General features: G+C 44.1%; 1 protein-coding gene across 4 annotated transcripts in view; it reads right to left on the reverse strand.

The window, feature by feature from the left end:
* NETO2 (neuropilin and tolloid like 2) overlaps positions 1–11573 on the reverse strand; it is a 72746-nt gene extending 61173 nt beyond the window's left edge. For 3 of the 4 annotated variants that reach the window (XM_053582084.1, XM_053582082.1, XM_053582083.1), the window contains exon 1: positions 11162–11567. In XM_053582084.1, coding sequence (XP_053438059.1) covers positions 11162–11195 — 34 coding nt within the window. In that variant the 5' untranslated portion in view covers positions 11196–11567. Of the gene's footprint in view, positions 1–11161 lie in introns of all 4 variants that reach the window. The other variant, XM_053582081.1, reaches the window with a different exon arrangement.
* Between the last annotated feature and the right edge of the window lie 3106 nt (positions 11574–14679).

Here is a 14679-nt window from a genome sequence, read left to right on the forward strand (position 1 = left end):
TTGTTTATCCTAATCATTCTCCCATCTTAGGAGTTTACATGCATCATAGGTGGCTTATGCCAGTGGAAGTTTCATGAGATCACCTGACTTGTGAGCACTTTAATAAAGCAGTGTGGGTGCAGCAGTCTCCAAGAAATCGGTTCAGACTGTTCAGAGCTGTGCAGTGCTGCTGTGCTCTGTTACAACAGAGGCTGAAGTCCTCCCCAGGCGGACCCTGCTAAGACTCACCAATAGCATCCTGCAGTGGTCACTCATTCAGGGAGGGAGCAGCGTACTGCACTGAGTCAGTGTGCCCTGTGAACTGCAGCGGTCACTCATTCAGGGAGGGAGCAGCGTACTGGACTGAGTCAGTGTGCCCTGTGAACTGCAGTCCTCACTCATTCAGGGAGGGAGCACCCGCTGCACAGCAGACGGTGAGGACACACTGGTGTGGCGCGGACAGCAAAATGATTGAGAGTATGGACTTGGAAGTGGAATGGAACTGGTCAGGGTTCAAGTTCTGCTTTGTGTCAGGCTGTGAGGCCTTTTCTGCATTTCACTTACAAAATAAGGAAGATATACTCATAGAACCAACCTCATCAGCTGTAGTGAATATTAAATGAGACATGCACAGTATTTTTTTGGGGGGAGGGACAGGGTCTCACTGTGCTGCCAGCACTTTAGAGTGCATTAGTGTCTCAGCTCACCACGACCTCTAACTCCTTGGGCTTCCCAAGCAGGTGGATCACAGGCCACACTACCACGCCTGGCTAATTCTTTTACTCTTAGTAGAGATGGGCTATCACTGTTGCTCAGGCTTGTCTTGAGCTTCTGGCCTCAAGGAATCAATCCTCCTCTCTTGGCTTCTCAAAGTTCTAAAATTATAGGCATGAGCCACCAAGGCCAGGCTGTAGAGTACTTTTTATGTGCCAAGTATTGTGCTAAATAAATGATAGCAATTATGACAAATCAGCACTGCAAGGAGTCAATCTATCCTCAGTGACGACCTACAACACAGGAGGTACACGGACAGCACAAGGTGAGCAGTCAAGTGAACTGCTCATCCTGCTGGGGCTCCAAGTGAGGAAAATCAGAAAAAGGGGTGTTCTGGCTGGAACTTAGAGGACTTCAGCCCAGGGGAGGGAGAAAGAAATACCTTATACAAAAACATGGATGCATGAGTGCTAACACATGGCGTCTTTTAGGGAGCTGAGCAGCGGGACTGCTGTTGGTGGAGGTGAACAGCAGGAGTGTCACACAGTAGGTTAGAAAGAGGAGGGCATGCTCTGACTGTAAGGTCTTCAATATCAGGCTACAGTCTGGACTTTTGGCTGCGATGGGAAACTCGTAGGTTTTTGGACTAGAGCAGTGGTTCTCAACCTTCCTAATGCTGCAACTTTTTAATACAGTTCCTGTGGGTTGAGGCCCCTAGGTTGAGAACCGCTGGACTGGAGAGTGACATCATCACATCTGTGTTTCAGACCAATAAAGCCGATGGTTGTGTGGGGTCTAAACTTTTAGTGAGAAGAGAGAAAATCACAAGGAAGTAAAGATAAGTATTTCTTTGTAGAAGGTAAAACAGAGCAGTGGTAGCGGAAAGAAAAAGGACCACAGATTAATGACAGGCCTCAGACACAGCCAAGTACCACTGGTGCCTGACAGGATGTTCAGGTGAGGGAGACGGGGGCACTGCAGAGCTGTTGGTGTGAGTGACTGGGGTGATGGCCTGCGCTCAGCACCTGCTACCAAAGTCACAGGTACAACAGAAGTAGAGCTCCTGCCACTTAGCTCACGTCTTGGAATCCGATTGCGTGGCCTCTTCATCTCCACTCTGCCTAGGTCTCCTCTCAGTAACTTCAACTTCCCTTTCTGTGGTTACTGAGAGTGGTGAAAATCTCACGTTATGGAGTAATATTCCTGCCTTCAAACTCTTCATATTTTTAAACTTTCTCTGAGTTATAGAAATGGAGTACTGAAACAAATTTTTTAAGCAGAAGAAAATCCAAGGTAATATTAGATATTTGATAATGTATCAGTTTATCTCATTAGAGGACCCACCTGCTAAGGCATATCCTTCAGATGACACATCACTGGTCAGAACTTAGTGTTCCATCTACCTTCCCACTCAAATCACAGGCAAAGCTACTTACTAATTTTCTTATTTACAATTCACAGGTTATTGAAACCAGGAAAGCAACAGTACAACTACAACAAAAAGATGAACCACGCCAGAAAAATTATAATATAAAATGACCAATAAAATTTGCCCATGTAAAATAACTGAGTAGCAAAATTTGCACAGAATCTACAAGGCACACCAATCATGAAAGTAAAGTTGCAGGGCTCAGTAAGCCTATTATACTAATTTCAACTTTATTTAGAGGGCCACTATTTTTTCCCCCAAGTAATTAACAGCTATTCACAACTCAAATCAAACAAATGAGCTGTGCTATGGAATAGCAAATGACATAATAAGTATGGGGCGAATCTCCTAACAATTGGAGTTAGAAGGATTTACTGATACACTTTTTGGTGATATAGTTATGACTCTTAATCGTTCTAAATTCTGTATCACTATAAACACCGTTTCCCAAGTTGTATAACAGGATCTTTGTACATTTCTTCAGCTGTATAATCAGGCTGATATATTAAAACAAATCGCATCAATGCTCAAGGCTGGGTCACTCGCACCCAAAGCACGTCTGTGGCCCTTTGCTGTCTGCAGTTCCCCTCCCTGCTCGCGGTCCCTCTTCCTCTTACCAAAAGGACTGGGAATTTCTCAATCCAGAAATACTTTACACTTAGAATTCAAAGAAGGCACTCAGGAAGGCACTAATTCTTCAAGGTAGAAACCCACACTAAAAATAAAAATGCTAAACTCCAAAGCCATACAATTTGATTGTGTAGAGTACTGCTTGTGATGATGACAGAAAAAGGTAGTTTTACACTCTTATTTCTGGTTCTGGGGTGAGAGTTAGGCCTTGTGATAACCTTATGTGCAGATATGACTTAAAACGAAGTCACTGAAATGACAGAGACAGGTGCAGTTCAGGTGTCTGACACAAACCCTCCCCTCTGCCTCTTCTCATCCTAAACCACTGCCCTTAATCACAGCCCTGAGAGGGTCAGCTTCCATCCAGGTGTTCAGTGTGAAGGCCCCACTGTAAAAAAATCAAGGTCACACTTAACAGCAGCAACTCTGGCCAATGAAATCAATAATGGAAAGAACATAAAATTATCATTTATAGATAGTGTATTAAAAACCTATAAACCCCAAGAGAATTATCTGAAAATCATTATACTCTTTAAAGGAAGAAAGTAAGACTAAAATAAAAATAAGTAAATAAATGAAATCAATAAAACAGAGAAGTAACATGTTTCTGGATAGCAAAACAATGTTATTAAAGGTTAACACTTCTTTCCAATTAAGAGACACATTTAATAATGCCTAATCAAAATATTAAGGATTTTTTTAGGACTAAAATATTTCTTATGCTTACCTAGAAGACTTTTCCACTCAGGGAAAATTCAGAAATAACATAAAACACATAAAGATAATAAATACGTGGTTTGACAAGTCTGTGAACGTGCCGCTGGCAGCACTGTCTAAACTGTGCAGTAAGGTCCATAACCTTGGATATGGGAATGCCTCTTAGCTGTGCTCAGTGGGCATGTGGCAGTCAGTGTCCTAAGGAGTGCTGTTATATACTGCTGTTGTGAGAATGCCAAAACTTGAATTAGAGCAATAAACAAACTTTCATGAATTTCTTGTTAAACTTGGCAAGAGTGAAAGTGAAATCAGGGACATGTTAGTCCACGTTTGCGGGGATAATGCCATGAAGTATACAAATGGATTGAGCATTTTTTTCTGAGGGGAGAGAAACTGTCCCTGAGGTAGAGGTCAGGGTGGTCAGTAATGAGCAGAACTGATGAAAATATTGCAAAAATTTATCACATTGTATGTCAAAATCATTAGCTGACCAAGTAAACATTGACAGAGAAAGTTAGGAAAATCTTAACTGAAAATCTTAGCCAACAACTCATGGCTCTTGCATCACAATACTGTACCAGCTTGCACAGCACCATCTGGTGAGGAAGTTTTTAGCTAGTGAACAAATAACAGTATTGAAGCACCCTGTCTAGTCCCCTGATCTGGCCCTCAGTGATTTTTTTTTCTTAACCCAAAGATAAAGGAAACATTGAAAGGAAGACATTTTGATGGTGTTCAGGACATCAAAGGCAATGCAATGACAGCTCTGATGGCCATTCCAGACAGTCCCAAACTGCTTCTCAGGGGGGACTCCGTGCTGGCGTCAGCTCCCAAGGGGAGCAATTTAAAGGGGATCCTAGTGGTATTCAGCAGTGAGGGTTACCCTGGCATATTCAGCAGTGAGGTCTGTAGCATTTTTGCTAGGATGAGTTCATGAACATAACTGTCACACTAATACTTACTGTAAAGCTACAGTAATATAAAATGTAGCAATGGTATAGGAAGAAACAGATCATCTGCTAGTCACATGCAGACCCCCAGTGTCATGAGTCAGTTCTGGGGGTCAAATAGACATGGGCCTATTCTCCAGGGAAGAAAATGCTCAGAAACATATATATGCAAGAATTTATTATAACATGCATGGTATTTGGAACCCTTGGTGAAAGGATAGATTTAATAAATGATTCTGTGATAATGTGTTAATTATATGGGAAAAAATTATATCCCTACTTGAAGCCAAACACAAAAACAAACATTAAATTGGGTAAAAAGGTGAATTATGTATTTACTTTTGGGGCAAGATCTTCATTTACTGAAGTTAGAAATGGGGAGAGGACACCAACGTGTCAAAATTCTCTCTCACCCACACACAAATTCAGCCTTACTGACGTAAAAAAAGAGATTTTAGCGTTGGTAAGGCTGTAGGAAACTGCCGTGCTCACATACTGCATTGGATTATTAACTGGCATAATGTTTTGGAGGTTAATCTAGTAATATGTAGTAAGGCATATACTGACTTACTGCAAATGTGCAGACTTCTCCCAGTAATTCTACTTCCAAGGGTGGGAGCCACGCTGAACAGTGGCACTCAAATTTCTGTGCGCATTCTAATCAGCTTGAGGGCTGAGTTGCAGACTCTGCTGCACGTCTGAGATTCTGATCTGTAGGGCTGAGGTGGGTCTTGAGCACCTGCATTTTAACAAGTTCTCTGGTGAGGCAGAAGCTGCTGGACTGGGAACACACTGCAGCAGAATGGTAGTTTGCCAAAAGAAACAAGCTGCCTCTTCCTTTTGTTGGTAGTAGGGACAAATCTGGACCAATATGGGTAGGGCAGGGTAGGGGACAAGAAAAAGAAGTTGAGTTGGTTTTGGAAATGTTGAACTTTGAGCTGAATGCTCTACTGTCTATTCTTATGATGCCTCTCCAAAGCTGCACTGGCCATGGCCTAGATCTCTCTGCTTCTGCGATGTTACACTGTCTAAAATGCACTTTCTCTAGGAACCCTTTCCAGATTAATTTTACTTGACAGCATCCAGTCTTTTCACTTCTGGGACTATTTAACAGCTTTTTATCTGCCTGGCTTTGTTGCTTACTCTGGATTTGCACTCTCCTATAAATGTTAACATTAGGTTTGACAGGAATAATAGAAAACCTAAACTAACAGTTTAAACAAGATGCCATTCTAACAAACTGGAGATAAGCAGTCAAGGGTCAGAGTGAAGGCCGTATCATTTACAGGGACCTAAGCTCCTTCTATTTCATACTCAGAGTTGTGTAACCTTCATTTTCAAGGTCACCTTATGGTCTAACATAAACGCTGGAGTGCCAGCTATTCTATCTTTTTCACAGCTATCACATCTGCAATCAAGGCAGCAGGAAGACATGCTGTAGGTATGCCCCTCCTGAAAATACTTGCCCAGAGTCTACAATTATCCCCAAATAAAACGTTCCAACAGCACACACAACGCTGCCCCTAAGCTGCACACATCATTTGCTGCTTACATCTGTTGGCTAGATGTAAAGTCACATGCTCACATCTACAGGAAGCCTGTAAATAGAGTCTCTACTTGGGGGGTACTGTGTGCTCAGTTACAATTCAAAGAATCATGGAAGAAGGGTAACTGCAAGTTTCCACCACAGTCCCCTACATAGCAGCCAGTGAAAATTTCAAAATATAAATGAGGTATCACTAAAGTCTTCCATAAAATCTTCCTGTTACATTTAGAATACACCCATACCGCTTACTCTGACTTCAGAGGCGTTTTGTGTCTGGCCCTGTTCCTCCCTGGCCTTCCGACCACTCTCGGTGGCTATTCAGCTCTTACTCATGTTAGTTCAACAAAGCAAGCTAATTCTTGACTTAGCTATGCCCTCTACCTAAACAGTGGTTTTCAACAGCATGCCATGAGAGGATCTTAGGTGTGTCATGAAAAAATTTTAAAGATCATTAATTAAACTATTTTTGAAAGAACTTCAAAGACATTAAGTATATTCTTTTCTTACTCTTGTTTTTGATCGTTATTTAAGTGTGCCCCAGAAGTTTAACTATAGGTGTTAGAATCTCTCTGGATGCCTGATTCCTTCCTGTCACTCATGTCTTGTGAGGTTCCCCGATTTCTAAATCGGCGCTACATTTTCTCCCTTTTCTTGCTTTATTTGCATTATGAATTTTGTTACCTGGTATTTTTTTACATTACTATCTACCTCTTCTTAATAGAAAGAGGGCCTTGTCTCTGATTCACTGATGCATCTCCAGTGCCTAGAGGACTGCCTGGACTACAGCAGACAAGATGGATACACACAATGACTAAGCAGGACCCCGAGAACATCTTCTTCATAACCACAACATGTAGTAGACAGCCCTGCACTCACTGACTAACAAACACACATCTTGGTTTAACAGTAGCCACACACGATTATGACTCAGCTTCTTTTTTATTTTTTTGAGACAGAGTCTCACTTTGTTGCCCAGGATAGAGTGCCATGATATCATCATTGCTCACTGCAGCCTCCATCTCCTGAGGTCAAGCAATCTTCCTGCCTCAGTCTCTTGAGTAGCTGGGACTACAGGTGCCTGGTACCATGTTTAAGTATTTAAAAAATTTCTTTTTGCAGAGATATGGTCTCACTATGTTGCCCAGGCTGGTCTCAAACTTCTGACCTCAAGCGATACTCCTGTCTTGGCCTCCCAAAGTGCTGGGATTACAGGCCAGAGCCACCTCACCAGCCCTCCAGCTTCTTTTTACTTATGTATGAACCAGGGTATGGAAAAAGAATTAAGTTTTTTTTTCCTTCTTCTGATACCCTTCCACTGCTCTTATTTTCTTTAAGCTGGCTGAGTTTGCCTTTGTGATAGGCTTTTAAAACAAGATGCCAGAATGCAGCAACCACCCAACTGGTCTTCCTGCTTATTTTCTATAACGGAAGCAGAATGAACTTCTGCTTCCATGTACGGTCCATGTACTACTTGACACAGCAGTAACTTGTTTTTGATAAACTCTGCTCCCGAGAACAAAAAAAAAAAATAGTATCCAAATTTAATCTAACTCAATCTTACTTTATTAGTTAAGAAAGAAGATGCTGAACCTCACTCCTGCCTACGTATGCCAATCTCACTGACAATCACTTTTATAAAAAAGAGCAACTCTCTTTCTTGCAGAATATGACAAACTCCTTCTGAGTCAAAGTTGATCTGAGATGACAGTTTTGTACCCTTGACTTTAATTACACAAGTCCTCCTTTGACATCCACAGCAACTGCCAGGTCATATCTGAAAGAATACTTAGCATCTTCTGGTGCAGTAATTTTCTAGGCATATTTAAACCAACACATTCTAATGTCATTTTGATTAGGAAGAATGGAACTTTCATATTAGAATACTCTGTAATTTTGTAAGCAATACAACAAAAATGCAAAATGTGTCCTGTCTGGGGGCGGGTCTGCCTCCCCCCATGTCAGAGCAGCCTTGCTCTGTTCTGTTGTTCTTGTTTTGTTTTAAAGTTATTTTCTCATAAGGACTCCTCTGAAGTTCTACTCTTAAGGAAAATTTGGAAACCACTGGATTAGATCACCTCTTAGGAGCCTCTTTCCCAGCTTTAAGACCGTAACAATTGGAATCTCAAGTGTCTTACCATTTTTTAATATTGATAATTACTTTGTAGGAGCATAAATAGAGAAATGATAGGAGACTGTGAATGGGCAGTAACTCACAAGCAGAATGTGGATTGTTTTTTCAAAATTTCAGGTATGAACTTTATTTTCTTTCATTTTCCTTTTTTTTTTTTTTTCCAAAAGGAAAAGTGGCTTTCATTTGAACTTTCTTTGTAATGCATGTGTTTTGCCAAATAGTGAGTATGGTTTCAAAATGTAGATAAAGTGAACTGTAGTTGAAGGTTTATTATAGCAAACCATTATTTAATAAGACTTTTTAATTAATAGTGGCAAAATAGTTTTTCCCCCTAAGCCCTAGGAGGAAAAGCCAAAGAGTTAGTTTTCTATAGGCTGTGATAAAAACCTCACTACTGAAGAAGCTTTTCAGTATCACATTACTGAAATTATTACTATAAAATTAGTTTGTTCTTTGATGACACTTAAGAATAATGAACAGAATACTTGCACTATCATATTTTTAAAATATATTACCAAGAGATACCTGTGCTGTTACATCACATTTAACACTTTACACAGCTTTAAACATCACAGTGTCAAACAGGATTCTCCTGAAACAAATGTGCAGAGTAGGTAAGAACAGAAATGATGTGGTATTTTCATTTTACTCTAATGTTTAGTTAACCTTGACAAAGGTTAACTCAAATTTTGTAAGACATAGTGTAATAATCATAATCAGGTAAAAGTGAACTATTCAGTTTCAACAACATACCAAAGGTTTAAAAAGCCTAATGAGGTAATAATTTGTCCTCATTGCTGCCTTAAAGTAAAACATAAAGAATCAATACTATATCAAAGAATTAACATTACTTCCTACTTAAAATCTCACTCACTAAGGGCTCATTTATTTTAGTACAAAGTGACCATAACATTCCAAAGAAGGGTTTGGTAGACAATATCTGTAATTACGTAAATGTTAAATAGCTGCTTCAGATAAGAATCTCTTCGATATTGAAGCAATTCATTTTATAGGCTACTTAATATTTTTTTCATATCTGGGACACGTAATTAATTGTAGCACTGGGAAAGGCCAATTTTTTAAAAAGATGACTTTTGAAAATTAAAAATATTAATTTTAATATTTGGTTTAAAAAAATCCAGTGATACAAATGTGTGTGCAGTAAAACAAAAATCACTTTTGTTTTTGTCTCCCAGATTCACTTATTAGAATCAACTTCTAAAAATTTCTTGAATCTGCAGATCAATTCACACCATTAACAAGCACATACCACAGGAGACTTAAAAATGGCTTGCTTTCTCTCTGTAAGCCTACAATTATTTAGCTTGAGCTTTAAAAATACTACAGCATGGAAAAGTAGTGTAGGCTGGGTAACGTTTAAACACAACACAACACAAAGCCGTACATAACTTTGCTCATGGCAGCCCTTGCAGCCCGAATCCTCAACTGGGCACTGGACGCTTCCGCGCGGCGGCCACAGAGGGCGGTGTGCGCCGCAGCAGAGCCGCGGACTCCCGCACGGCGGCAGGGCAGTGGACCGAGACTGCCCCGTCCAGCCCAGTTCTGTCCCGTTCTGCAGGTAGAGCGCGGAACAGACCGGCGAGATTTCCTTGCGGTAGCGGAGCAGCGGGGAGAGCTGCTCTCAGGGGCCGCTGCTGACCCCACCGCGAGCGCACAGTCAGAAACATGGATCCTACTGTGCACGCGATTCATGACAAAAGAGCAAAACAAAAAGCTTAACTTCCAAGGAAGTTTATATAAATTAGGATTTACATATATGAAAACTATGGGATTAATGAGTTGTTTTAGTTGTAATTTAAGGAAAGAATCACTATAAATTTTGCTGATTGACTGAAATATGCCAGTTAGAAAATCCTAGGTTACCTTAGTACCAGCTGTACGTAAGTAGAGTAGTTAAATGCTAGAAATTAAACTGCTGAAATATCAGTTATGAATTTAGGAATATTTAGAATAATTTGTTCCACTAAAGTTAAAAGCAAAATTACACTGAACTTTCTAATAAATCTGAAAAAAAGTGTTAAAATGGAGTCAGAAAAACACCAAAACCTGTCACTGTCCAAGTTACTAACGTACAGTAATTAGCTTCACACGACTCAACGCAATGTCTTAACTGCCCCCAAAATATAAAAAATCTTATGCTGCAGCAAATATACAGATAATCCAACTGTCAATTTAAATCAGCAGGAGAAAAAGGTATAAGTCTTTTATTGAGTGGTGGTGCTGTTTTCCCCCTGAGAATTGAAGACAGGATTTATTCCAGTCTGGCTTCAAACGCAACTTTGTATCTCAATCTCAATTACCCATGCATAAAAATTTTTATCGAAAATTAACACTTCCTGGGAAATGGAAAGCGGCTAGAGCGCGTTTTAATTCCTAGTACCACAAATTACACTCAGCCCCAGCGGCAGGGTATTCCGAGACCTACGGAGGTAGCGGAAGCGCGGTTCTGGGAAGCGTCCGGGGCACAGCCCGCGGCGGCCGCTCTCGCTCTCCGGGCCGGGGCCGCTCGCGCCGCCCCCGGAGCCCGCAGTGGTGCCGCAGCCTCGGCGACCGCAGCAGGTGGGACCCGGCCGGCCCGGCAGGCCCCGTTCCGCTGCCGGCCACCGCGAGGTGTGGGCTCCGCGACGTCTCGGCTAGAGCGTTTACGGTCTGCGTAGAATTACTTTCTGCCATTACGCTCCGGGCAAGCTCGGCCTTCGCTCCGCCGACAGGAAGCTCACAACTTTGCAGAGCGAGGTGTGGAATTGCAAGAGGCGCCAGGGCGCAGCGGGGCCTCCCCGCCGCCGCCTCCCGGCTCGACTCCCCTCCCCGACAGTCCCCCGCGAGAGCCGGCCGAACGTACAGAGCCGGAGGAGCAGCGTGGGGGAGCAAGTGGATTAGGGCCGGGCGCGGGCGCCAGAGCCCCGCGGTCCGCTCGGAGCTGCCGCGAGCCGGGCTAGACAAAGGCGCGTCGGCACCGGCGCGGAGAAGGGACGCGGAGGCGCGGAGGACGGCGAGCCGGCCTCGGTCCGCAGGGGGCGCCGTCCGCGGACCCGAGCGCTTACCTTTGAGGGCCGAGCACAGCCGTTCCAGGGCCATGTTCCCGAGCGGCCCAGCGCTTCGCGAGGGCTTGGGTAGCAGCGGCGGAGGCGCGTCGCTCACGGCCGGGCGCGGCAGCGGCCCCGCTCCGTACCCATCGCCCGCCACCAGGCTGCCTTCCCGCAGGGAAGGGCTCAGGTCCTGCGGTCCGCCATGCCCGAGCCCCCCGGCGGGCTGCCGCTTGGCCTGAGCCCCCCGACGGGCGCCGCCTCCTGCCCCGCGGCGCGCAGTCCCATCTACCGCCTGGGAGCCGAGGAGCGTTGGCGTGCCGCCGCGGACAGGTTGACAGCTCAGCTCGCGGCCGCGACGCGGGATCCGCTGAAGTGGCGGGCGCGGGGCGCCCAGGCTTATTTAAGCAGGGAGCGCGAGCGCCGCGTGCCGGTCGCGCCGTTTGCGCATGTGCGCGCCCTCGCCCCGCCCCGCCCCGCCCGCGTGCCCCTCGCGCCCCTCCCCGCCAGTGGCCTCGCTCCCGGGACCGCGGCCGTTGGGGCAGGGTCGCGCCGTGGGCTCGCGCTCGGGGAGGCGGGCCTGGGGTGGGGGGGACTGTGGCCAGTCCCCGCTGCCGCAGGGCGCCCGCCGTGAGCCGGGTGAGCCCTCGAACCTCCCGCCTGACAGCCGCCCAGTCCCAGCTGGGGCAGTCCTCGTCGCCTTCACAGACCGAGAGGGACACCGAGCCTTCGGTTCCCTGGGGCCTCAGTTCAAGGTCAAAAGTTTGCCCATCTCAGCCTCGCTCGACCTCTGGGCAGAGGGGGCGCGGACCTGGGTGGAGAGCCCGGGGCTTCCGCTGCCCTCTGGCCGGCGAGTGAGCCTGAGCGGGGCCGCCGGGCACAGCAGGCCCCGCACGCCCCGACTCCCAAAGCTCAGATTCACCCTCGGGAGGTAGGTAGTGGGCGTTTTAAGAGGAAGGGTAAATGGAGACCAGAGAGGTTAATTCATTCGCCTAGACCCACACAGGGGGAGCCAGGGTTGACGGGGAATCTGCTCCCGAGACTGCCTCGTACCCACTAAGCTGATGGGTAGCTTAATTCCACTGATAAAAATCGCCAAATTCATTAACAAGTGAGTAGTTTATGGTATTAATGATCTTGTTTTATTTTCTCAATAGCAGTTACTACGTTCTGAAATTACTTTGCTCATTTATGTAGTCATGCGCCCCATTAAACATTCACCCCATTAAAATATAAGTTACTGGGGGGGATAACACTACATTGATATTTTTCACTCAACATGTAAATGTTTGTCTTGCCAATTATGGCTAAGGATAATGTTAGGCAATGTTTTTCCCTGTATCCTTCCAAGAAAGGCAAAAATGAGTAAGTAATTGACAAGATCAACAAATGAAAAATGTATTTGTCATCAATTAACATCAAGGTGTTCAGCCCTTTGTTACCAGCTATGGAGTGGGTATAAAAAAAGAAATGTAAGTTTGAGTTCCTAAAAACAATCACAGTTAAATTAAGATTGTGCACAAGAACCAACCAGTAAATAAAACAATAAAGAACTACTGACTAGGACAGTACGAGGACTATTAAGTCTAAATCACAGACAAGGCTGGACAAAAAGAATTGAGAGGAAGGGGTCCTGTCAGCTTTTGGAACATAAATATGTTCTTAATGCATAATTGTTGACTGAAGGAAAAATCAGTGTGTATGATGTCATCAGAGAATGAAGGAGCTGGCGCAGAGTGTAAAGGTTTACCTGGCAGGCGGAGAATGCATCAGGCAAAGGGGAGCTTCTGATCAAATGTGGAGCAAAAGTTGGTTTTGGTATTAAAAATAAGGTTAAACATGATGGGCTTTGATTATGCAGATACTTGCCCGAATGCTAGGCCCAGGAATCTGCTCTTGATTCAGGAGGCTGGAGAAGTAGTTTTTAATGGTGGAGTAGTGAAGTTCTGGGAGAATAATTGTGGCAGATGAGTTGAGGCTATAATAAAAGGGGAGAGAGGGCGGCGCCTGTGGCTTAGTCGGTGGGGCGCCGGCCCCATGTACCAAGGGTGGCGGGTTCAGGCCTGGCCCCGGCCAAGCTGCAGCCAAAGGATGGCCGGGCGTTGTGGTGGGCGCCTGTGGTCCCAGCGCTTGAGATGTTGAGGCAGGAGAATCGCTTGGGCCCAGGAGTTGGAGGTTGCTGTGGGCTGTGTGAGGCCACGGCACTCTGTCAAGGGCCCTAAAGTGAGACTCTGTCTCTACAAATAAATAAATAAATAAATAAAAATAAAAGGGGAGAGATTAGCACAACCATGGTAATCCAAAAAGTACTTCTTCATTTAGCTTAGTAGCTCTCACTGATAGCATCATTTTTGTTAAAAAAAGGTGTTTTCTCCTCTAATATTTTGGCCTGGGAATAGATACCAATTGGGAATGTTCATTTTGTGGCTTCTGTTTAAGACACCTGTCTTTTAGATGTGCTGATGTAATTGTCTATAGTAGATTTTTCTAGGAATGTAGGAAAGCACAGATCATAGCTGAGACTACTGTGTGGCCTATGTTAGCTAAGTCAAAAGGAAAGCAGTTTGCATCTCTTTTATCTGGAGAGTTATGTATTTTTTAAATTAAAAATCATAGCTGTGTACATTAATGCGATCATGGGGCACAATACACTGGTTTTATAGACTGTTTGACACATTTTCATCACACTGGTTAACATAGCCTTCCTGGCATTTTCTTAGTTATGTGTTAAGACATTTACATTCTACATTTACTAAGTTTCACATATACCCTTGTAAGATGCACCGCAGGTGTAATCCCACCAATCACCATCCCTCCGCCCACCTCCCCTTCCTTTCCCCCTTCCCCCATTCTTAGGTTATAACTGGGTTATAGCTTTAATGTGAAAGCCATAAATTAGTTTCATAGTAGGGCTGAGTACATTGGATACTTTTTCCTCCATTTCTGATGCTTTACTAAGAAGAATATGTTCCAGCTCCATCCACGTAAACATGAAAGAGGTAAAGTCTCCATCTTTAAGGCTGCATAATATTCCATGGTGTACATATACCACAATTTATTAATCCGTTCGTGGATCAATGGGCACTTGGGCTTCTTCCATGACTTAGCAATTATGAATTGGGCTGCAATAAACATTCTGGTACAAATATCTTTGTTATGATGTGATTTTTGGTCTTCTGGGTATATGCCTAGTAGAGGAGTTATAGGATTGAATGGCAGATCTATTTTTAGATCTCTAGGTGTTCTCTAAACATCTTTCCAAAAGGGACGTATTAGTGTGCATTCCCACCAGCAGTGTAGAAGTGTTCCCTTTTCTCCACATCCATGCCAACATCTCTGGTCTTGGGATGTTGTGATATGGGCTAATCTTACTGGAGTTAGATGATATCTCAAAGTAGTTTTGATTTGCATTTCTCTGATGATTAAAGATGATAAGCATTTTTTCATATGTCTGTAGGCTGTGTGCCTGTCTTCTTCAGAGAAGTTTCTCTTCAAGTCCCTTGCCCAGCCTATGATGGGATCACTTGTTCTTTTCT

This window comes from Nycticebus coucang, chromosome 2 (genome assembly GCF_027406575.1).
Source record: "Nycticebus coucang isolate mNycCou1 chromosome 2, mNycCou1.pri, whole genome shotgun sequence".
Lineage (NCBI taxonomy): Eukaryota > Metazoa > Chordata > Mammalia > Primates > Lorisidae > Nycticebus > Nycticebus coucang.